At 33.7% G+C, this 26727-nt stretch overlaps 3 protein-coding genes across 3 annotated transcripts; 1 reads left to right on the forward strand and 2 right to left on the reverse strand.

Moving 5' to 3' along the window:
- Positions 1-1582: 1582 nt before the first annotated feature.
- On the reverse strand, positions 1583-3915 carry slc35a4 (solute carrier family 35 member A4). The gene is made up of 2 exons (XM_048202748.1): positions 3778-3915; positions 1583-2743 (listed from the first exon to the last, which is right to left on the reverse strand). The coding sequence occupies exon 2, from the start codon at positions 2689-2691 to the stop codon at positions 1738-1740; it is 954 nt and encodes a 317-aa protein (XP_048058705.1). The 5' UTR covers positions 2692-2743; positions 3778-3915; the 3' UTR covers positions 1583-1737.
- LOC125275638 (SLC35A4 upstream open reading frame protein-like) lies at positions 3612-6589 on the reverse strand. Its single transcript, XM_048202749.1, has 3 exons — positions 6364-6589; positions 5193-5291; positions 3612-4121 (listed from the first exon to the last, which is right to left on the reverse strand). Exons 1-3 carry the CDS (start codon positions 6376-6378, stop codon positions 3921-3923), a joined length of 315 nt encoding a protein of 104 aa, XP_048058706.1. The 5' UTR covers positions 6379-6589; the 3' UTR covers positions 3612-3920.
- An 823-nt stretch (positions 6590-7412) lies between these two features.
- Positions 7413-26095, forward strand: hmgxb3 (HMG box domain containing 3). The gene is made up of 21 exons (XM_048202747.1): positions 7413-7778; positions 9905-10031; positions 10147-10321; positions 11305-11781; positions 11907-12002; positions 13497-13628; positions 15206-15516; positions 17337-17440; positions 17524-17607; positions 17710-17801; positions 17907-18005; positions 18141-18287; positions 19292-19575; positions 19654-19781; positions 21062-21193; positions 21280-21464; positions 21834-22053; positions 23161-23294; positions 23470-23589; positions 23672-23881; positions 25215-26095. Exons 2-21 carry the CDS (start codon positions 9907-9909, stop codon positions 25740-25742), a joined length of 3783 nt encoding a protein of 1260 aa, XP_048058704.1. The 5' UTR covers positions 7413-7778; positions 9905-9906; the 3' UTR covers positions 25743-26095.
- The last annotated feature ends 632 nt before the right edge of the window (positions 26096-26727 follow it).

Raw genomic sequence — 26727 nt, forward strand, 5'->3', positions numbered from 1 at the left:
AAACTGAAAGTATATATTTTACAAGTAAAACTATTACACACGTTAATCACTTACCACGTATATATTTATTTGTATAAATCAGTTTTAAATATTTGCAATGTACAATTCGTACACATTTCAACACATTTATTTAGGCAAAATAAACACTGACAGATGCATATGAATAAAAACAATAAATCAGCAGACATTCAGTCTTCATGAGATGATATTCATTCACAGTAAGATGCACTTCTAGAATGAGGACAAAGGTGACAGACAGATATTTCAGGGCACATGCTGAGAAAAAAAAACAAAAAACAGAAGGAAATGAAATAATCAGACAGACGCTGTGGTTCACTATACATAAAGAGTGATAAAAAAGCATATGCAATAGGCAGTAAAGTGTTTTGTGGTTTTCCTCAGTGCGTAAGATCTATTCATTCATTTTTTACAGAATGCACTTAAGATATTAATGAAGCATGTTTAACTTTTTTTTTTTTTTTTTTTTACATTCACTCAATTGAATATTTAATTTTTCTTTATAACAACTGGTCAAAATTGATGGTCATTAATTGCATTTATATATATATATATATATATATATATATATATATATATATATATATATATATATATATATATTTTATTTTTATTTTTTTTAGATATATTTATTTTTTTTCCTTTGTCTAAATATTTTCTAAAATAAAAACATTTGTGGGAAGTGTTAATCTCAGATATGCTGTCAACTTAATAAAATTACATATTTTCCAAAAAAATATTTCAACAATTTGTTTTAGTAAAAGACGATGTGTCAAAGTCCAATTATTTAAAGGATTAGTTCATTCCAGAATTAAAATTTCCTGATAATTTACTCACCCCCATATCGTCCAATTTGTTCATGTCTTTCTTTCTTCAGTCAAAAAGAAATTAAGGTTTTTGAGGAAAACATTCCAGGATTTTTCTCCATATAGTGGACTTCACTGGGGTTCAACAGGTTGAAGGTCAAAATGTCAGTTTCAGTGCAGCTTCAAAGAGCTCTACATGATCCCAGACGAGGAATAAGAGTCTTATCTAGCGAAACGATCGGTCATTTTCTACAAAAAATAATAAAACTTATAATAATATACTTTTTAAATCAAAAATGGTCATATTGCACTGCTCTGCGATGCGCCATGCATTACGTAATCACGTTGAAAAGGTCACACGGAAGAAAAGTTTTCGGTTCAAAAGATTTAAATATCCAGGATACGCACACGAACGGACCATTTTAAACAATAAACTCACACAAAAACATAAAAATATGTGTCATTCAGCATACAACAACTTTTGAGCGTTCCTCCTCTCCACACTTCTAGACACTGGATCGGTACTTCCGCCTACGTCACGAGACTCTTTCCAATGTGATTGCGTAATACATGAAGTCATGGACGCTAGTGCAAGACGAACATTTCTGGTTAAAAAGTATATAAAATTCTTTTTTTTTTGCTAAATAAGACCCTTATTCTTCATCTGGGATCATGTAGAGCCCTTTGAAGCTGCACTGAAACTGACATTTGGACCTTCAACTTGTTGTACCCCACTGAAGTCCACTATATGGAGAAAAATAATGGTGTTTTCCTCAAAAACCATAATTTCTTTTTAACTGAAGAAAGAAAGACATAAACATCTTGGATGACATGGGGGTGAGTAAATGATCAATTATCAATTTTAATTCTGGAGTGAACTAATCCTTTAATTTTTGATGTCGGTGGATCCGCTCTACCTGTAATACAGGTACACTGCCCATCCAATCAGCACAACAGGAAACAGGAAGTAAGACGTGAGCTGTATTCCCAGAAGCCCCCAAGACAACACACCATTTACCAGCATAGCAGAAGATATGACAAAGAGACGCGTGATTCCCGTTCCATGTTTCATGATGACGGACATGAGGAGCCCATTAGCGGCCTGTCCCGCGATAATGAGCCAAACAAGCGTGGAGAATCCCTCCAAAAAGCCCTGCCGCCCGTCACCACTGCTGGAGAGATGCGACGCCAGATTGATCGCCACACCGAAGACGTACAGAAACAAATTCTGGAGACTCAAAGGCAGACGTTGGGTTTTCAGCACCCGCTCGGTGTAGACGGCAGCCAATCCTGAGATAAAACAATACACAAGCACCAACAGCAAACCCCAGGATGTGATGTGAAGCCTGCTGGTGGATTTGTCCCCAATTGGTTCCCAATCCAACCCGGAGTAGCTGTGACAAACGCCGGCGGCCACGAGCAGCCCGAGAGCGAACCACTGCCCACGCCGCAGACGCTTTCCCAGGCAGGATGTGTAGAGGAGTGCGGTGGACACGATTTTCAGGTTACTGAGCACTTGGAAGGAGCTGGGATCCATGTAGGCTTGCATGAACACCACCAGGTTGTTGTTGAAAGCGTAGAGAACAGCAGGAATGGCGTACGGCGCCACCGTCACTACAGACACCGACACTTTGAGGGCGGAAAGATTCCCAGATGCCAACAGGGAGACGAATGAGACCAGAAGCTTGGTGAACTCGATCAGAACCACACATGATGACGGGCTGAAGGGAACGTGACCGTCGACTTTGGTGAGCGAGATGAGGGGAGCGTGGGAACCGTAAATAAGAACCAGGAGAAGCAGGAGAAGGACCCACCTTCTGCGAGGAGGTTCTGCTTCAGAAGAACCGACATTATCTACCGCAATCATGCTCGCGATCTGTCAGCAACATCTGGTTTTGAGAGTACAAACTCCGCAAAGCCTACAAAAAATCAAAACAAAGCACTAGGACGAACTTCATTCTTGTACAGCGCAGCATTAAAGCAAATGAACATGATGTTAGGGCTGCACGATTTGGGAAAAACATTTGATTTGTGATTTTCTGATTAAAAAAAACTACAAATGCAATTTAAAATGTGATTTAAAAAGGTTTTGAGGTTTGCTGTGCTTGTTTGTAGGGCTGCACAAGATTTTGTAATTATATATCAATATAATTATAAAATAATAGTAATTACTAAAAAAATATTAAACAAGAAATATTATTATTGTAATATTTCACTGTAAAATAAAAAATGAGTATTTAAGAAAAATAGTACAATTTTACAGTACAAGAAAAAAGTACAATCTGTCAAATTAAAATACTAACATTTTTGATGACTTTAATATTATTAAATAAAAATATTAAACAAGAAATATTACTATTGCAATTTTACTGTAAAATAAAAATTGAGTAATTAAGAAAAATAATACAATTTTACAGTACTAGAAAAATAAGCACAACTGTAAAATTAAAATACTAATATATTTTTGATAACAATAATATTATTTATTATTATTATTAAAAATATTTAACAAGAAATATTACTATTGTAATATTTTACTAAGAAATTGAATAATAATTTTTATTTTACAGTACAACTATAAAAATAAGTACAACTGTAAAATTACAATACTAATCTTTATAGCTATCTTAATTTCTTAATTTTTTCGTTAAACCATCAAACTTGTATTTTGATGAAAAACCAACGATAAAGCTTCTCTTTTGCACAACGCAGATGCATTTACTTTGAATCGAGCCGCTCTGAGGTGCTGCAAACACCCTTCGTGTGTAAATAAACACAGTGCCGCGATTCACTCTGAAACACACAGAGCATATATTTATTTAAATCACAGCCTTTGAGATCTGATAATCACACTATTGGGGATTTATTTCGATTAATCGTGCAGCCCTACATGATGACCATTTTTCATAACAGTATTCATTATTAAAGTCCAATCCACACTTGCAATATCTACCTCAAAACTCAGTTTTTTCTAAATCAACAGTTTTGTTCATGAGGGAAAGAGCTTCGATATGACGATGAATGACACAAAAGCAAGCAGCAATGGTTTATGTTCTCCTCTTCCGTCTGACTTCGATTCCGGTCGCCCGTCCACTTCTAATCACTGGGTCCTTTCTTCAGAGAGTTCAGGAAGTCTTGTATGGAAGACTCAATGTTGGGCACCTGATAGTTCTGAGCAGCGTAGATTCCTGTCAGCGTTCCCAAAGCGACTCCTAAGACGGCAGACGAACGCAGTCTGGATACCACATACCCAGCCAGGAATCCTTTCAGGAAAGGAGACGCTAATAATGACCCACCCTAAGAGAAACAAACAGGACAGAGAGCTTCAGCTGCTGGGAAGTTTGCAGTCATTGAGCTGTCAATCTTACAGTATACAGTACACATCTATACAACACACAACCTTGTATAAATGCTTACCAGCCCACTTTTAAGCACTAGGACAGAGATGTTCTTTTTATTTAATTAATCCTTCCTTATTTATTTATTTATTATTTTTGAAGTACGTATAACATATTATTTATGTATTAACGAGGTATGTATAACATTTTTTTTTAATTCACTAAAATTAATAATATTTCATTTTGCTTTCTAAAGACTAGTCAAAAATTATGCCATTAATTGCAATAATTTATAATAAAAATATTTGTAGAAAAAAATCTCAGATATGCTATAAAAGTTAATAATAATAATAATAATAATAATAATGTAAAGGCCAATTATTTAATTTTGGAAATTTATTTAATTTTGTTGTCATAATAATATTACATTCAATAATTAGCTCACACAGTATAAATCGATTTTTATACATAAAAAATATTTTGCTGCTTTTATATTTATCAATAATGTCCCTCACAAGGGAATCAGTGTATTTGGGGGTTCTTAGCATTAAAACATTTGCTAATTAATAAGCTAATTAAGTAATAGGGATGCAATATACAGTAATCAACATTTGAAGTGGATCAAAGTTGTCCTAAGAAGAAGGTTTTAGGACTTTGATGAAAGGTTTTGGTCCACTTCAAATGTTGACTACTGTATATACATCAGCCATAATTAATAACATTTAATTAAAATTAAAATAATTACATCTTTCCAATTCAAACACATACTCTTCTTCCATGGCAGGTTTCACTTTTCTACTTTATATTATAATGTTTTAATAAATCATTTGACTCGAATAGTGTTACATGAATTTAATTTAGCGTGAGCATTTACTGTTTAAAATCAGCCAAAACAATAATTGATTTATAATTTCAACATATTTATTATTGGCTAAAACAAAACTAATGATCAATACAGCAGCAAACCTTCTGAAGGGGTTTCCCTAGTAATAGTTGGGATTGGGCTGGATCAGTTCAGGTTCTGTGGTACCTGTGGGATTCCAGCTTGAACCTCATTCTCCACCTTCTTCTGGATCTCCTCCAGTTGGTCTTTGAGCTGAGCCAGATCCTTCAGCTGGGTCACAGGATCCTGAAACAGAACCGGCACACATCAGATCACATGAGACCACTGACACATCCAGATCAATGCACTAAAACATGCTGTTATTAAAGCAATAAGCATCAAGAAGCTGTGATTTACAGTGAATAAAATCACTGTTTCACTGGGCTTATTGCTTTTATAAAACGGTTATTCCACAAACCTGGCAAGGTTTCATAAAATAAACATGAGTCATTTAAAACGGCTTTGAACGTGGCTCAACCAATCAAGGACTGAAGCTATCCATCTTATAATTACATTTAGACAACAGTGACAGATAAACTCCAGTGATCTGTTCTGCTCAATTTCTAAGCACTTTCAATCTGACTAATGTGATATATATTTAGTTAAGACACTTAAGAGGATTCTTATAACAGATCTTCTATTTGGAGGTCCTTAGCATTAAGTTTTGAAAATGATTGGACTAGGATTTACTGGAGTTACAAACTAATTAAGTAACAGGGATGCAATAAGTTTCAGTGACCATTTTTGTATCATCCATAATTAATTTATTATATTTGATTAAAATTAAAATAATTACATATTTCCACTTCAAATCTAATAGTTTTATTTCCTTATATTATGTTTTAGTAAATTATAGTAAGTTACACGAATGTCAGTATTTTCTGTTTAAGAACAGTAATAGACAGACAGTATAGACTTATATCAACATATTTATTGATACTGTAAATCACATAAATTACACATTATTTTATTTTGATCAATTTACATATTTTCTTGTACCATACAAGGAAAACATTAAATTCTACAATTACATTTTTCAAAATAAGAGATGTTTCTATAAAAAAAAAATAATTATATTTCCAGTAATTTAAGTTAATCAGATTTGCTTTCTATGACAGCTGTCAAATGCCAAGAGTTCAGAAACGCAACAGTGACTTCACATTACTCAAATAAAGCGTCACAACAGCTCTAATAAACAAACACCAGGTGGCATTGATTTCACAATAATTAAATATACACGACATTCCCGATTTGTTGTTATCTGTGCATTAATTCATTATAAAAAGACTTGATTTACAGACAGACCGCTGTCTCTCACCTTGTCCTCCGCCATACTGCAGAAATGACGAACGATTCAATGCGCGCTCGACTCATCTGCCCTGAATGAACGACGACTCGCTCGAACACAACTACTCACGCAGTTTTACACGCTGTACAATGGCTCGAAATATTAAATATCACATTTTAAATGCACATTTTCAACCTAATGTCTATTCAAGTTTCTTAGTATCATTATTCAGGTGTAAATAATTGTCCAGACCGATCTTGGGTGAACGGTAATGTCACGTGCTACCTGTTACTTTTCTCATCGGTGTTCATGATTGACCAATCACAGTCGTTCTTCATTACAGCATACTGCAGTTTTGTGTTATCAGTGTAGGGGCTGATTGCTATTTGCGTCTGTAATGAAAAGATTTAAATTATATTAATTTTTAGGGCAAAAACATCCCGAGATTTGAATACGACTCAACGAAATATTCGGCTTTCTGAGCCACCGAGCGACAACTACTTTGTCTCAAGATGAGACACAAATATTAGTTAATTGATGCATAAATTAGTCTCTTATCTTTCTCTTTTTTCCTCATATCTTTCTTATTAATAATATATCTTTCTTATCTTTCTTATTATTTTCTGTCATTTGCAAATTAACTCATTTTTCCTTCGTTGACAATCGGTGTATTGTCGTTCAATTTCGTGTATTATACACAAATTTGTGTATTATAAATATGTCAACTCTGTATTTTTGCATTAATAAAAAAGGTTGAAAGAACGAATGAATGTCATATTTAATTTTTTTTTTAAAAAGTATTTTATGAAAAAATCGGTGTTAAAGTAAAGCGTCAAAAATGTTGTCTCCTGGGAAACAGATATTAAACATAGATATTTGCCAGTATATGATTTCTACAAACATGCAACAGAGCAACTAAACAGTGTTAAAATCATTAATGTCTATTAAAGTTTTCAGTGTCATTATTCAGACCGACGCTGTGATAGATGGAAATGTCACGTGATACCTGTTACTTTTCTCATCGCTGTTCTTGATTGACCAATCACAGACGTTCTTCATTACAGCATAAGTCAGTTTTGTGTTGTCATTATATTGAGATTGTAGGGGCTGTTTTCTTTTTGCGTCTTAGTTTTTACATACATGTAACAGAACTGAAATAGTGTAAAAAATATCGCTTAAACATAAGGGCAAAATAAAGCTCGTACTCTATTCAGTTGGAAGTGCGGCAGTAGATCAAACTCTCATTGGGCCTCCAGTTGTTCATCTGATCTCTCCTCCGCCATTTTTACTGCACTATACTGCAGGAAACACACGCTAAAACAGCGGCTCGGCTGGGAGCTTTCACACCCCACACACACACATGATCCAGATCCCCGATCCCGCGGTTTTACCGATGGTGTGCTGACAGATTCGGCTGGGTTTGGACTGATCCTGCGCTCGTTCAGGTAAGGCTTCAATAAGGCACGCGCTCATTGGCCGCAGTCAGTCAGTATCAGCACTCAACAACAACCGACATCACACACACACACGGGAGGGAATAAAACGCACTCTGACATGTCTGCACACACTCTTTGAGCATTTTAGCCGTGGTTTTATGCAAATAATTTGCAGTTAAAATCAGATATATGTATATATTTGTATATGAAGCTGTTGAGTAGTGTCACGTGATACGTTTTTGTTGTTTACCTGCATCTGTTCCAGCTGTGTGTGTAACTAATGCTAACAAAACAGTGCCAACAAGTACCATGGCAGCATTTTTGTATATGTACCATACACTGTAAAAAGTAACATGCTCCATCTACTCAATAAAATTGTAGCAACAGATTACAAGCAATATTATTAATAAAATTCAGCATATAAAAATTGAGTTAGAATTAATCAAATTAATTCCTTAAAAGTCAACCATTTAAAATGTGTAAAATTAGCAAACACCATTACAAAAACCCATAAACTGTCAAACTGCCCAACTAAATGAAACACTAATCACCATAATGGTGACCATTTTTTTCAATAAAATCAACATCAACATGTAAACCTATTAATTCTTGTGTTTCTCTTTGCTTCAGTGATTTTGCTTGTTATCATCAGCTATCTTCAATGTTCACAATAAAAAAAGAGAATTCATCTTTGATGTCTGTCTGTTGATCAGATTTTTGTTTAAATTTTACTTAAATTTTACTTGTTTTAAATGGTTGGTAATAATATTGCTTGTAATCTGTTGCCAAAATTTTATGGAGTAGATATAGCGTATTACTTTTTACAGTGTAGTAACACTATAGTATTCTCAGAAGTACGTTAGTGTCGTAAGTAATGTCAGGAAACCGGTTAAGAGCATGCACACATAGATATTTAATCCCGAAATGAAAAAGAAAAGTAAAGAAAATACAATTTGGGAGAAAGAAAAAGACCAATAAGAAAATATTTATTTAGATTCTGTCTATTTATTTATAGGCATGCGTGGCATTGTTTTTCATGTAAATTAAACGTGTTTCCAGTAAAAATAAAAAGGTTTTATTCCCATTATCGTCTCACACTGATTATTAAAGTTCATTATACACCTTCAGTTGCATAATTCATATTAATTAATTAACTTTTTTTTTAAATTGCATGTTTCATGACAGTTTATATATATGCATGCATGCATTATATTTTCATAACTATCACATTTAAGTCCAAATAGTGTCTAGAAACATGTTTATCTTTCATTCTCTATTTCTTGTTTTTGAGAAAGTATCAAAGGGTTAGTTCACCCAAAAATGAAAATTCTGTCATTAATTACTCACCCTCATGTCGTTCCACATCCGTAAGACCTTCATTCATCTTCGGAACACAAATTAAGATATTTTAGTTGAAATCCCATGGCTCCGTGAGGCCTTCATATCCAGCAATGACATTTCCTCTCTCAAGATCCATTAATGTACTAAAAACATATTTAAATCAGTTTATGTGAGTACAGTGGTTCAATATTAATATTATAAAGCGATGAGAATATTTTTGTTGGCAAAAAAAACAACAAAAAAAACCGACTTATATAGTGATGGCCGATTTCAAAACACTGCTTCAGGAAGCTTCGGAGCGTTATGAATCAGCGTGTCGAATCATGATTCGGATCGCGTGTCAAACTGCTGAAATCATGTGACTTTGACGCACCGAACAGCAGATTTGATACACTGATTCATTTGTGCTCCGAAGCTTCCTGAAGCAGTGTTTTGAAATCGGCCATCACTATATAAGTCATTATTTTTTTATTTTTTTTGGCGTACCAAAAATTTTCTCTTCGCTTTATAATATTAATATTGAACCACTGTACTCACATGAACTGATTTAAATATGTTTTTAGTACATTAATTGATCTTGAGAGAGGAAATGCTAATGCTGGCTATGCAGGCCTCCTGGAGCCATGGGATTTCAACAAAAATATCTTAATTTGTGTTCTGAAGATGAACGAAGGTCTTACGGGTGTGGAATGGCATGAGGGTGAGTAATACAAAAAATTACTTTAAAAGGTTTGAATTTAAAGGTCTCTTCCCAGTTTACATCTTACTTTCATTCTCATTCCCTATTCTATTAGAGATGGAGGCCATTTACGGAGAGATGGAGGTGGAGAGCTGCTACACGCTTCTGGAACTTCCTTCACCCAAGAAGAAACGCAAGAGCAAAAGCAGCATGGAGAACTCAGACAAACCCAAGAAGCCCAGGTAGACCTTCATGGAGAAACCTGAACACACAAGCAGGTTCCCACCAAACCGTCAACCCTCCACTGTATGTCTGTAGTTTGTTTGAGCTGCACTGACGGCCTGTTTGCTGTCACAGGTCAGCGTATCTGCTGTACTACTTTGATGTGCATCAGAGCGTTCAGCAGGAGCATCCGGATCTGCCCCAGTCTGAGATCAACAAATGCATCAGCGACAGCTGGAAGAGGCTGAACGTAGCGGATCGAGGTTATTACCTGGAGAGAGCGCGCATGGAGAAAGACGGCGTCGACCCTGTAAGTCTGTTACTGTGAGAAGACCAATGCAAATGAATTTCAGTTAGGGAGGTGGAAGTTAACTGAATAACTAAATATGGTTAGTTCCATGACAGTTATGCATAAATCTTGCTAATCTGGCATTAAAATCAGAATGAAACAGAAGTTGTATTAGTCTTTTCTTCCCTATTATGACGTATGAAAACGGCTTTTTGGTCAAGATTAAATGTCTGGCAGGACATTTTGTCAGTTCTTCTGGTAATAAGAAGAGATTCTTATTTTAAGTAAAAATTTAAATACTTTTCCTATTTAAAGTAAATATTGAAAATTAGGCCTATTTTTACAGTTTAATTAGATTAGACTTTATTGTCACTGTGGCACTGGGCATATAGTATATAAATATATATATATATATATATATACATACATATAATACATATTTAAATTTATAATAAATGTTTTGAGTGTGTGTATATGATAACTTCATATACATTTTCTTTCATTTATATTTAAATACATTACTACATTTTATTTAAATATTGGAAATTAGGCCATTTATTAATTATATATATAGTATAGTTTAAAAAAAATGGTCTAATTTTCAATATTTACATTTTAAAATGTAGTAATGTATTTAAATATAAATTAAATATCTATTTAGATATACACACACACACACACACATATATATATATATATATATATATATATATATATATATTTTTTTTTTTTTTTATTAAATTATATATATGTGTGTGTATGTTTAATTTTTTTATTTTTAGATTTAAAATAAATGTTTCAAGTGTGTGAATATCTAAATAGATATCTACATATATACATATATACATATGTACAATCTAAGTCTAATCTAACTAATTTAAAAAAAATTGCCTAATTTTCAATATTTATATTTAAATATTTATATTATATATAATATTATAATATTATATATATAGTGTGTGTGTATGTGTGTATGACCGTAAATTTGACGTTTCTTTTCACAGAGCAGCCAACCAGCAGCTGCGTCCTCCCAGGACGTCCCAGGTTTCCGCAAGATCCTCCCAAGGGCGAATTACGTGCTCTTGCCCAAGACTTCTGCGGGAGGGGAGCGGGCCGAGGGTGAATGCGAGATGGATGCTCTCGCGGACGGGGCCGTGGATGGAGCCCCTCGGGCCTCCGCTCAGGAGCCTCTCGTGTCCCCCATGACTCTGGGCAGTGAGGTGGAGCTCTCGGAACAGTGCATCGCCATCGAGGCGCTTAGTGAGGACACGGCCGCGTCCCAGAATTCCAGTGTCAGTGACAGACTGATGAGTCTTGGACAGGACTGTCACAAAGCTGCTACTTTGCTTATGAAGAGGGAGGAGTCTCAAGTGTCTTATGGTGACGTTGGGATAGCGATAGAGAATGGAATGGAGGGCGGGGCTTTGATGCCTCAGATCAAGGCAGATGCCACCCATCTAGTTGCCATAATACCCAATCAGGTGGGCTGTCAATCGTTACCGCAAAATTCACATTAAAGCACATGAATGGAGCATGATTAATTAAACAAATGAATGTACAGATTTAGTTTTTCATTGTTTCGAAATTATTAATTTGTGTTTTTCAGGGCCTCGAGAATAAAGTGATCAACACGGCCAGCCCAATAATGATGTTTCCGGTAATGAGCACTGTGAAACCAGAACCCAAACCCTCCTTTAAACTGGTCAGTAAATCATCTGCTGAGATGTGATGTTTCCATATGAATACAGATTTCCGTATTTTCTAACCTGAGAAGTAACATGAGGGGGGGGAAAATGCTGCTTTTTCTAATACATTTAAACAACATTTATTTCATGCATTGATTGCTTGCCTCCAGTAAGTGTTTCCATGTAAAAGCTTCTCCACACAAACCTCATCTCTGCATCTGCTCTGAGTTTGGGTGGCCTAACAAAATGCACCGTGTGCCAAATTTATAATGAAAATCATTTTATAATTCTGTTGTCAAGAAAAGAGAAGCTTTAAGTTCTCCCTCATGGTTTTCTACAAAATAAAAGCTGCATGGTTTAATATATGGACAGACATATGTTATTGTTATTCGCTACATGTATTATTATAATAATAAAAAAGTTATTATTATTATTATTATTATTATTAAATACTATTTTTATGTTATAGTAATACTATTAATATAATAGTAATATATTTCTTTATTGATTTTATTTTTTATTGTAATTTTAATTATAATTATAATCTAAATGATAATAAAACAAAAACAATATTTTAATAATAATTTAAAAAATATTATTATTAAATACTATTTTTAATAGTATTAGTTTATATTTTTAGTAATTTTTGTATTATTAATATTTAGTATTATTAATGTTATAGTAAAATATTTATTGATTTAATTTTTATAATTTAAGTGATAAAAATAAAAAATATTTTGAATAATAATAAAATTATTATTATTATTATTAAATACTATTTTTTTGTCTTGCAATAATAGTATTACTCCAGTAGTATTATTTCTTCATTGATTTAATTTTTTATTGTAATTATAAATTATAATTTTAATTATAATTTAAATGATAATAAAACAAAAACAATATTTTAATAATAATAATTACAATATTATACAATAAAATTATTATTATTATTATTATTATTAAATACTCATTCTTTATCTTGCAATAATAGCAATAATCTTTATCGATTTCATTTTTATCATTTACATGTTAATAAAATAACAATATTTTTAATCATAATAATTATTATTATTTTTATTATTAATAATTACTTTGATGTTGTTGTTATATAGACACTTTGAATGGGGGAAGAAAAAAACTGTTTTTCCTTTATTGTCCTTAGCTGATCACATTGCTACATCTACAAAAACAATAAGTAATACAATATTTTTACAAAACATGTGCACTTCCATATGGTCTGTGATCAGTGATTTCCTTCTGCGGTTATAAACACATCAGAAGTGAGACTTCAGCTTATTGAGGTCAAGAACTGCTGATTTAGACCAACCTCAGTTTTGGTGTTTGTTGACCAGGGCGTTTCCCGTCGTTACCAACAGAGTTCAATGGGACTTAAGACCATAGGTGACTAACGACACTTTCAGGAAACGCACCCCAGAATGGTGGGGGGAAAAAAATGTGTGTAGTTTCTTTAAAACTACAAACTCTGTAGTTGTGTTGTGTTGTGATTTCAGCCCATCAAATACACACGGAGAGGATGGGGCAGCTGCACCACACCCGGGTGTGTGTTTTCATACGTCACCCGTCACAAACCGCCCCAGTGCCCAGACTGCGGCCAACATCTCGGCGGGAAGTGGGTGGCAACAGTAAGTCCTCAAACCCGTGCTACTGTCATTCCTGTTACTCAAATTCAATCAGTCGTGTCTGAAACTCATTAAAATGAATTCATACAGTAGATGATTAAATTAAAGCATACAGTGAAAAATCTGGTGCTTCTCAGTAATGAAAGAACCATCTTTCCATGTATTTTCTACTTCATGAAAACATGTACTGTTGACTTGTCTTGTTGAGATTTTTTACAATGACTTTTTCAGAGAAAATAAGACAGAAAAATACACTACTGTTCAAAACTGGGTCCAATTCTCAATATTAACTAGTTATTAACTTATTAACATGCATAAAACTAGATATTATTGGCTGTTTATTAATACTTATAAAGCACATATTAATGCCTTATTCTGCATGACAGTATTCTACATCCCATAATCCTACCCAATATCTAAACTTAACAACCTTACTAACTATTAATAAGCAGTAATTAGGACTTTATTGAGACAAAAGTCATAGTTAATAGTGAGAACTGGACCCTAAACTAAAGTGTGACTGAAATAATATACAGTACAGTCCAAAAGTTTGGAACCACTAAGATTTTTAATGTTTTTAAAAGAAGTTTCGTCTGCTCACCAAGGCTACATTTATTTAATTAAAAATACAGTAAAAAACAGTAATATTGTGAAATATTATTACAATTTAAAATAACTGTGTACTATTTAAATATATTTGACAAAGTAATTTATTCCTGTGATCAAAGCTGAATTTTCAGCATCGTTACTCCAGTCTTCAGTGTCACATGATCCTTCAGAAATCATTCTAATATGCTGATTTGCTGCTCAAGAAACATTTATGATTATTTTCAATGTTGAAAACAGTTGTGTACTTTTTTTTTCAGGATTCCTTGATGAATAGAAAGTTCAAAAGAACAGCATTTATCTGAAATACAAAGCTTCTGTAGCATTATACACTACCGTTCAAAAATTTGGGGTCAGTAAGGGGTCATTTTTATTTTTATTTTTTTGAAAAGAAATTAAAGAAATGAATACTTTTATTCAGCAAGGATGCATTAAATCAATCAAAAGTGGCAGTAAAGACATTTATAATGTTACAAAAGATTAGATTTCAGATAAACACTGTTCTTTTGAACTTTCTATTCATCAAATAATCCTGAAAAAAATATTGTACACAAATATTTTGTACAATTGTACACATTAAATGTTTCTTGAGCAGCAGATCAGCATATTAGAATGATTTCTGAAGGATCATGTGACACTGAAGACTGGAGTAATGATGCTGAAAATTCAGCTTTGCATCACAGGAATAAATTACTTTGTGAAATATATTCAAATAGAAAACAGTTATTTTAAATTGTAATAATATTTCACAATATTGCTGTTTTTTTTACTGTATTTTTAATTAAATAAATGTAGCCTTGGTGAGCAGATGAAACTTCTTTTAAAAACATTAAAAATCTTAGTGGTTCCAAACTTTTGGACTGTACTGTATATGTAAATTAAAATAAAAAAAGTGAAATATGAAACTTTCTGAACTGAAATATGTAATGAAAAATAGGTAAATATAAAACAAATTGTATTTCCCTCTTTTACAGGCTAAGAGAAGCTCAGTTAAAAGCACGCCATCTTCAGGAAAACAGTGTGACGACTCCAAACCTCCAGATCATCCGACAGACTCTAATGAGACGTCCAGAGACACAGAACAGACACAAGACCAGACGAACGCTTCTGTTATTACTCAGAAAACCTCTTCAGATAAAGCTCAGGACGGCGGGACCGCTGCTGCCCGCAGGGGGGGCCGTAGAAAGAGAGAGCAGATGAATGCAGTGTCACCTCAACAAACACTTGATGGCGCCATTGTCAACAGATCTGATGGAGCACAGAGCGCTGAATGCACAGCAGTCCTGTAAGAAACTCAAGAGCACACTACTCACACGTTTACTGTGGAGCACCTGGATGACCATCTGTATTCAACTAAATGTGCAGTTTACAACATTATATACTTTTATAGTATTATTAATATTTTGAATATTTTTTGTTTTTATACTTTTTATTTTCATTTGACTTTTAGTAATTTTATTGTGCTTTTGCCATTTCTGTTTTTAAAATTTCTATTTAGCTTTAATTGATTCTATTTTTTAATTATTCTATTTAGCTTTAATTTATTTCAATTGATTTATTTCAGTTTTTAATCATTTCAGTACTTAAATGTAAAATTATTTATTTCATAATAATTTATTTCGTTTACTTTTTCATCTAATATTTATTTAAATTTTTTATTTTCAATTACAGTTTTCATTATAAATAATATTAACAACACTTATATCGAGTGTGACTTATGAACATTACCATTTCTTTCTTGACTCATTATTTAACACAAATTATTTAAAATAATTAACACAGTTTTAACACAAAAATTGGATTAAAAATGCAAAATAACTATTAATTCCTGATGATAACCGGACAACACTTGCTAAATTGAACATGCAATATATTAAGATGATTTGACTACAATGTAGCATATTACTGTATGAAATACAGTGCTCAGCGTAAATGAGTACACCCCCTTTGAAAAGTAACATTTTAAACAATATCTCAATGAACACAAAAACTATTGCCAAAATGTTGACAAGACTAAGTTTAATATAACATCTGTTTAACTTATGACATGAAAGTAAGGTTAATAATATAACTTGGATTACACATTTTTCAGTTTTACTCAAATTAGGGTGATGCAAAAATGAGTACACCGCACAACAAAAACTACTACATCTAGTACTTTGTATGGCCTCCATGATTTTTAATGACAGCACCAAGTCTTCTAGGCATGGAATGAACAAGTTTTGCAACATCTATCTTTTTCCATTCTTCAAGAATGCCTGGGCTTTAGGAGAGGCTTCTTTTGTGGACGGCACCCATGCATGCCATTCCTCTGCAGTGTACGCCGTATTGTGTCACCCCAGTTTGGCTTTCTACTTCTTTAGATAACAGCAGTGAACTTGCATGCCAATTTTCTTCAACCCTTCTCATCAGAAGACACTCCTGTCGAGGTGTTAACTTCCGTGGACGACCTGGACGTCTCTGTGAGATGGTTGCAGTTCCATCTTTTAAAAATTTTTGTACCACTTTTGCTACAGTATTCTGACTGATAAGTAAAGCTTTGCTGATCTTTTCTGGTGTAAAGAAATTATTTTCTTTCTCGGGTCGGGGACATTTCTATTCCATGTGGTGCCATTGCTGACAGTAAGAAATGGGGTTTTAACACCCTTTTATAATCACATGTCTGCTGGACACCTGTGTAATGAATAATTACTCACCTGTGGTTGAATTCTTGTTAAATTAGACATTTGTAGTGTAAAATTTAGCTTTGCTCCAGAGACTTTCAGTGGGGTGTACTCATTTTTGCATCACCCTAATGGGAGTAAAACTGAAAATTTAAGTAATATTATTAACCTTACTTTCATGTTATAAGTTAAACAGATGTTATATAAAAATTAGTCTCGTCAACATTTTGGAAATTGTTTTTGTGTTCATTGGGATATTGTTTAAAATGTTACTTTTCAAAGTGGGTGTACTCATTTACGCTGAGCACTGTATATGTCATTGCATATTGTGTACTGTTTGCATACAATGTGTACTGCACAAAATGCATAAAGTAGTGAATATTTTATTGTCTTTTCTTCCTCATTCAGCTGTGACTGTCTGTTTTGTGTCTTGTCGTTTCAGAGCGTTGGGTGGTGGGCAAATTCAGGTTATCACAAGAGAAAAAAACAGCAGTATTGTACAGAAACGGCGGATACGAGCTATTCTACCAGCACCTGCGCAGAATAGTGAGTCAGCCGTTATTTAAAAACAATAATGAAACTGTAAATGAAATGCTTCTGATGCTCACATGTAGTGTGTTTCTCCATAGATGCGTCTGGCCATTCCACAGTGGTGCAGTGGATCACGGTTCCCCCTGATAAAGTCAAAACAGATGCTAGTATCATCAGAGCTGGTGAGTGAAACACCCAGGAATGATCTAATATGGTATCTGTTGGGTTTCATTCATATTATCTTCATTGTTGACTCTCTTAGTGGTGATATGTTGTGTTTCTAGTGAAACCATCACCCAGTGAACACATGACCGGTCTGAAACCCAGCACCCTCAAACAGCTGGGTCACATGATCACACCCAGCGCCTCAGATCAGGTGAGATTACTGTACCCAACACTCGGAGATGATAATAATGATAATAATAATCTGAGGTTGGTGTCCGTGATACATTGTAAAAGCTGTTTAACGGTGTGATTGTAGAAGCCCATCACGGTCAGCAGCAATCAGTACATCATCACGGACAACGGCGTGAAGATCCTCTCCATGGTGCCCTTCAAGAAATCAGCTGGATCCTCCCTAGTTAGTGTTCACACTCAAGCATATAGAAAGCATACTTTTGAACATATTTGTGTTGTGTACGGATTCGATATTTAGTATGACAACTGTGATCAGCAGATTGTTGACAGGTGCTGTATGTGTTTGTCTGTTCTTCAGGCTCTGGGTTTGTCAACAGCGAGAGGTCGAGGTCGATGTAAGAACCCTGCGTGCGATTACGTCTATAAAAACAGACACAAACCTCAAAACTGTCCGAGCTGTGGCTGTGAGCTCGCCAACAAACCCGCCAAGAAAAGCAAACTCGTGGTTAGTTTTGGCACACCCTATGAACATAAAGTTATTTAAAGGGATAGTTCACCCAAAAATGAAAATTTGATGTTTATCTGCTTACCCCCAGGGCATCCAAGATGTAGGTGACTGTTTCTTCAGTAGAACACAAATGATGATTTTTAACTCCAACCGTTGCCGTCTGTCAGTCATATAATGCGTGTCAATGGCAACATCATCTATAAGAGTCAAAAAAACATGCACAGACAAATCCAAATTAAACCCTGCGGCTCATGACGACACATCGATGTCCTAAGACACGAAACGATCGGTTTGTGTGAGAAACCGAACAGTATTTATATCATTTTTTTACCTCTAAAACACCACTATGTCCAACTGCCTTGAGCATCCGGTTGGTGAGGTCTGAAAACACGCTCTGATGACGGAAGTGATCTCTCACACGTATATGTCAATGAGTGCGAGAGATCACTTTATGATATAAATACATCAATGTGTCGTCACGAGCCGCAGGGTTTAATTTGGATTTGTCTGTGCATGTTTTTTTTTTTACTCTTATAGACGAAGTTCCCATTGACATGCATTATTTGACTGACAGACATCAACGGTTCGAGTTAAAAATCATCATTTGTGTTCTACTGAAGAAACAAAGTCACCTACATCTTGGATGCCCTGGGGGTAAGCAGATAAACATCAGATTTTCATTTTTGGGTGAACTATCCCTTTAAGTATCATTAATTAATACATTATTGTTGTTTCTATTAATATAAATTTTAAGAACGTTTTAGTAATTTTTTTGCACATTTTTTTTCTCTCTTATTGCAGTAAGAGTTTGTAAATGTTTCTTTTATTTCAAATAGTGAAAATGTTTGTTATTGGTTCTAGTTTAGCCCTGGTTTCAGCTCCACACTTGATGGACTGTTGGAGTTTTGCATTGTACATAATACATCAAACAAAAGAGCAACCAACATCATGTTTCCCCTCACTAATGTGTCTATGTCTGTCTGCGTGTGTTTGTTGTCCAGCCGTCCGCTGAGGATGTGTCCAGTTCTGCGCTCCTGTTGGACTCGTCTCAACCTCTGAGCGGTGCTCAGAAAGAGCAGCAGCGTCACTCCACCGTCAGTCTGCTGCGCTCGTGTCTGCAGTTCCCAGAGAGCGAAAGCGAACTACAGGACGTCTTCAGCCTAATACAAGAGCTCAACAGCCAAGAGAAAGACACGGAGGAGAGCAACGGGTGGCCGAGCTTCTACGAGTCGGCAGCCACGCACTGCAGTCTGTGTCAGTACCCACTGTTTAAAGGAGACCAGAGGTGAGAGGAACCTGACCGGATGGGGAATGGATGTAATCAGAGGGAGATTTACATGTTTTGTTGTTTTGTGTTGTTTAGTTCAGTTGCGGGTTTGGAGGAATGCTGGTTGTTGACGGATCGTTTGATTCGTCCCGTCACTCTGCAGGTGAAAGTCTGTACGAATCTCCAGTGTCTGGCGATACACAGTTTCACGGACCTGCATCCAGGTAAACACACACACACACATACAATGTTCTAAATATACTTTAACTAATTTTCTCAGAAATATTCTTTTTAAAACTGTTGCTCTGCCACGAAAATAGTTTGACTTTTTTTTTATGCATTTGTCAGACCAGATGTTTTCATGCTAAGCTTTAATCTTAAGTAACAGACCACAGAATACAACTATGTTTATGGTAATCATCTCTGTGTTATTATAGTTAACTAAAACTAAAAATGTAAAGAAACGTTTTCATTATTTGAAATAAAATAAAAATGAAATGAAATCACATGTAAAAATAAATAAATACATAAACATTAACTGAAATTAAATCCAAAAAAATAAAAAGAAAAGTAAAATGTAAAAAAAAATATATATATTAAAATAACTAAAGCTGACTAAATACTAACTAAAACTGAAATAAAAATGAATAAAATCTATATATTGACATAAATTAAAATTATTTAAATTAATAAAAGTGACACAAACACACAAAAAATACTAAAACTTGGGAAAAAATTAAAAAACTTAACTAAGAATTAAAAACTGAAAAAATGAAAATAACAACTAATTCCAAATAAAATAAAAAATTAATAAAAACTATTTGGACTTTTAAAAATAATAAAAATGACAGAAACACAAATTACAACTAATTTCAAATAAAATAAAAATTAATGAAAATATAGAGACATGCTTTTAGAAAAAACTAATGTAAATGACAAAAGCACAGCAAAATAGACATTAAAACAAAATTAATAACTAACTAAAATGAAAAATAAAATAAAAACTAATTTAAAGTAAAATAAAAATTAATAAACTATATAGACAACTAAAAATAATAATAAAAATGACAGAAACACAACATTAGTAAAACTTTCACTAAAATTAAAATGAAAAAAAAAAATAAAATGTAATAACTTACTGAAATAGAAAAATAAAATAAAAACTAATTCAAAATAAAATAATTTATTTTGAATATATATATATATATATATATATATATATATATATATATATATATATATATATATATATATATATATATATATATATATATATATATATATATGGACATATTTCCAAAACCTAATAAAATGACAAATGCACTACTAAATAACAAAACCTTTCAAATAAACATGAAAACTGAAAATAAAAACTAATTCAAATGAAAAGCTTTAATGGTATCTTACCTTAATGATACTAAAATAACACTGTGCTGTAGCGTCTCTTGTAACACTGACAGTGCAACATGTATTACTGCAGTTTCTGTGTGTTTGTTTTTCTCAGGTGTGTTTAATGTGGGCAATAAACTGCTGGTGACGCTGGATTTGTTCTTTAAGATGCGACATCAGATCAGAGTGGGGGACGAACCTGCACATGCTGCTCTCAGTTTAATCAAACACTCACAGACGCTCTCAGGTGCTTCATCATCATCAGCATCATCATATCTCTCATATACTGAACGTGCACATGAAGTTTACCGTACTTCTTCGTGTCTCGTGCAGACGGTGTGTTGAGCTCGGAGCAGGTGTCACATGTTCTGGACCTGTTCTGCAGCGGTTACTGGGCGTTTGAGTGTCTGACAGTTCGAGACTATAACGACATGATCTGTGGCGTGTGCGGCATCGCACCCAAACTGGAGATCGCGCAACGCAACACCAACAACGCTTTACTGCTCAAAAACGTGGAGGTACTGTAACAGCAATGAATAGGACACTAACAGCTGGAATTAACATTTACACAGTATATATATTAGATGAAAAACTCAAAATGAAAATTAAAAATGCGTCTGACTGATTTAACTGAAAAAAGTTCATGTTCAAGCATTAAAATTACCCAAACTAAAACTGAAATAAGTATAAATTAAAGCTGAATAGAAATATTAAAATAACAAACTAGTAAAAATGACAAAAGCACATAAACTCACTAAAATATAAAATAAAAAAATAAAAGCTAATTTAAATTCTGAATAAATACTATAATAGTATAGAAATAATAGTAGATCTCATGGGTCAGATATACAGGGGTCAGATCAATAAGTGTTGTTCTCTCTCTGTAGTTCACGTGGCCTGATTTCCAGGCGCCGGACGAGGTGCATGTTGACGAGTTTTGGCTGACGATGGAGAACGAGGCGCTGGAGCAGGCGGCATTTCCCTCCAGCATTCCCCTCACGCGCTTCGACGCCTCCATCATCGCCCCGTTCATCCCTCCTCTCATGAGGAACACGGTCGCCATCAACACAGAGAAGGACAAAATCACCTCCGACACCCAACACAGAGGTACAGACACAACTGAGTGACACGTTTAACCCTCTGATGCTCTTCATGGTTTTTTTTTTATTTCAATGAAATGAATGCACTATTTTTTATTTTTTTTAAATTCGATAATATTTTGTATTTTTTATGCATTTTATGGTACTTAATTATATTTATGCAGTAATTATTGTCCATTTATTCACTTTTTTGATCATAGACCAGAATATGAAGATTCCAACTTAAACTGTGATAAATCTTAAATGCTTAAATGACTCAAGTTTGGTCTCTTTTTAAAGATGACATTTGGCAGATTATTGCTGAAGTAAAAAAAGTTGTATAAAAGTGAACTTAAAAAAAGTTATAGAACTTTGCGTTTATTGTTATGAAAATGCACAAAAATACTATTTTAAATTTTTATATGAAATATATATTCTCCAAAACATGTTTTACTCTAAAACTAGAAAATTAAGAAAATCAAAGCCATAAAACTAAACAAGCTGTGTTCAAAATTTGAGGTTGATACCTCAAAAAAAATGAGCTTTCAGTAAGATTTTGTTTGTGTGCGGTACAAGATTTTCCTCTAGATGAAATTTGTTTCCAATGCGCTCAGTTTTGACCGCAAACAATACAAGTGTGACTTTTTTTCAGGACAATTTAACCTTTTTGAATCATGCCCATGATTTTGTTTTGTTCACATATCAAGTGCCAAAACCTTTACCAAGTTTTGTATCATTAAGATGAAGTATAAGATTTAAAAAAAAAGTAAATTTTTTTCAGTAAAAAAGACTGAAGAGCACCATAAGGTTGTGTCTTACTTTATAGCTCAGTCGACAGTTATTGAACTGAATTGAATCAACTGACTTGAGCTGAATAATGACACTATTGTCTTCTGTAGAGCTGCTATATAGCAGAATGTGAATTTGTCTCATATTTGATAAAGTTTGCATCATTGATTTAGCTATTTTCCTGTTTAGTACTGTGAAGCTGATTTGAAAAAACCTGTGTTGTATAAAGCGCTTATGATACAGGTCACTGATGATGTCCCTGAAAGCTGTGACCTGAAAGTTTATAGCTCGAATCAAGCATCATTCTGTGTGTGTGTGTGTGTGTGTGTGTGTGTGTGTGTTTCAGGGGACCCGTCGGTTCTGGTGCGTCTGATCCACGAGGGTCGTCTGATTCCAGATCAGATGGATCTGCACAGTGAAGAGGAGCTCAGAGACGTGCTGGAGAAATGTGGGATTCCCGCTGCAGAAGACAGTGCAAAGGTACTGTACATGGCAACACACAGATCTAGATGGGGACTTCTATTGCTTATATACTGAGCTAATTATAAATACTATCACCTAAGCCTAACAGAAAACTAAAAATGTATTTTATAGCGACAGCTCAATGAAACGTGTAAAAACGTGTACAGAATGGACTTGTGGTTTGGTTCGACAGGACGGGCTGTTGGAGTCTGTGTCTTTGCTGTATTCCCAAACACAAAATGGACTCTGGACGGCACGTCAGCCACAAGCGCTCATGACGGCAGGCAAAATCAGTAAAGTCTGTCCTCATCAGGTACACACACTCTCTATTAGTTGTGATGATGCTGACTGAATTAGATTTCAGATGAGCTGATGTGAGTCTGATCTCTGGGCAGGTGGTTTGCGGCTCCAAGTATATCGTCCGTAGAGAGAGCGCTCGAGATCACCTCGACCTGCTGCTTTCCTCCCGCTTCTGGCCGCCCGTGTACGTGGCGGATTGTGCCCAGAAGGTGGCGCTCTGCACTGATGTATTATACCCTGAACTGGCTTCACAGATGTGGGGGAACAATCAGGGATGTTTCTCTGATCCTGCTACAACACCACAGGTGAGAGATTTAATTGTCAAAAATGACATTTATTAATGATTTATATATATATATATATATATATATATATATATATATATATATATATATATATATATATATATATAATTATGATTATTATTATCATCATAATACATATATATTTATTTTTATTTATTCATGGTCATTCTGCTGTGATTTCTTCATGAAGCAAAAAAGAAAGTGTATATATATATATATATATATATATATATATATATATATATATATATATATATATATATATATATATATATATATATATATATATATATCCGATATTGGCCAATAAATCTAAATCAAAATTTTTTAGAGATTACAAAAACCAAAGTCTCACCATTAAAGGCCATGTCCAAAGCACACAACTATAATGTTCTAATTATAATATTGTGTAGCCTATACTGTATGACAAACTTGCTTAACTGTATTTTCCTTTTTACAGTGATTTTAATCATATTTCAAGCAATTCAAAATCATAATGGCGGACAGTTTCGCATCTGAAGTGTCTCAGCTGAAGAAAAAATAATCCATTATTTATCGGCTCTAATATATCGGCCAAATTTTTTATTGGACCGATAACGATAACATTAAAAATGAACATATATCGGCCGATACTGATATGGTGGCTGATATATTGTGCATCCCTGTTACATAAATTTAACAATATTTTTTTTATTATTATTATCATCAATATAAATTAATAATAATATTATCATCATAATACATTATTATTTTTATTATATTATTTTTTTATATTATTTATAAATTTATTTGTTTCTATTGTAATAATTTATTTATCTTCATGTCATTCTGCTGTGATTTCTTCAATGAAACAAAAACAAAAATAAAAAAAAGTAAAATTTTACAAGAATTAGTTCATTTATTTCAAAGGTTTAGGAACAGATCACCAAAATATTATTTATATATATATATATATATATATATATATATATATATATATATATATATATATATATATATATATATATATAGTTTGTATTATTATATTTAATATTATTATCATTATTGATTTATGTATCCTGATTTATTTATGTATCCTTATATAGTTTGTATTATTATATTTAATATTATTATCATTATTGATTTATGTATCCTGATTTATTTATGTATCCTTATATAGTTTGTATTATTATATTTAATATTATTATCATTATTGATTTATTTATGTATCCTTATTTATATATATATATATATATATATATATATATATATATATATATATATATATATATATAATTTTTTTTTTTTTTTTTTGAAAAACCTAACATGTTTATGAACTTCTTCCCTCTCTCAGTACGTCTCCTGCTCGGAGCTTCAGGATCAGCCGTACAGTTTAGATCTCACAGCAGCTGAGTCAAACCCTCATCTGCACCCGCTCACCAAATCCACCTCTCGCTGGATAGTGCGACCCGACGGGCCGAACACCCCCCACGATGCCCACCATGCCATGAGCCTCTGCAAAGAGCTCGAACCCTACACCGGCATGGTCACTGAGATGTGTGACCAATCCGAGTGTGAAACTAGCAACAACGAAAGTGTGGCGGTTCGGCGTAAGGCTCTAGTGTTCGAGAACGCTGCGTATTACTACCTCTATAACAGACTGCTGGACTTCATGAGCAGCAGAGACATCGTGAACCAGCAGATCACAGAAGTGCTGAGCGCGTGCCAGCCGGGCGAGGTGGTGATGATCAGGGACGCCCTCTACAAGCTGGGAGTGGCACAGATCAACTCTGACCAGCAGGAAGTGGAGGAGGAAGGAGCTGGCGGGGAACTGGAGAAACACTCAGATGGAATTGTGTTTGAGGAAGTGATGATTGACTGAATCAGGGACTGATTATCAGCAGGTTTACTCAACAAAAACAATGGAAGTGTGCCTGGGAAGATGCCGAATAGGTTTTATTTAAGAGACGTGTGGAGAGAAACAGAAACTATGAGGATGTTTCGGAGCCTGAAAGGAATAATTCACGCAAAATTAAACTCTGTCGTCATTTATTCACCATCATGATGTTGGTGTTTAATCTGTGAAGCACAAAATGGTTTTTAAAGCACTCTCATGCAGCTCTTTTTCATATTCTTATGATTTGAGAAGAAAATGAATATAGCACACATTTACTGTTATGATACTAGATTAGTACTAGATACTGATTTTAAAGGGATAGTTCTCCCAAAAATGAAAATTCTGTCATAATTTGCTCACCCTCACAAAAGAAGATATTTTGAAGAATGTTGGGAATTAAAAAGTTGACGGGCCTCACTGACCTCCATTGTAGGTAAAAAATACTATGGAAGTGAATGGGGCCCATCAACTGTTTAATTCCTCAACATTCTTCAAAATATCTTCTTTTGTGTCCAGCGGAAGAAAGAAACTCCTACAGGTCTGGAACAACATAAGGGTAAATTACAAAAATTGTAATTTTGGGGTGAACTATCTCTTTAAGATTTATTTATTTTAATTGCATATAAAATTTAAATCCATTTGGATTAGTTTAAAAAAACTAATTAACTGCATAATAAACTACGGAAGAGGATTAGGGCCAAGCAATAATAAAAAAATAAAACCATCTCGAGATTAAAGTTGTTAAATTTCGAGAAAAAACTCGTTAAATTTCGAGAGAAAAGTCGAGATAAAATGTTGAGAATAAAGTCATTAAATTATGAGAAAAAAGTTGTTAAATTACAAGAACAAATTTGTTTCGAATTTGTTCTCATAATTTAACGGCTTTTTTCTCATAATTTAATGACTTTATTCTCATAATTTAATGACTTTATTCTCAACATTTTATCGACTTTTTTCTCGAAATTTAACA

The sequence above is a fragment of the Megalobrama amblycephala genome, linkage group LG9, assembly GCF_018812025.1.
Source record: "Megalobrama amblycephala isolate DHTTF-2021 linkage group LG9, ASM1881202v1, whole genome shotgun sequence".
Taxonomy (NCBI): Eukaryota; Metazoa; Chordata; class Actinopteri; order Cypriniformes; family Xenocyprididae; genus Megalobrama; species Megalobrama amblycephala.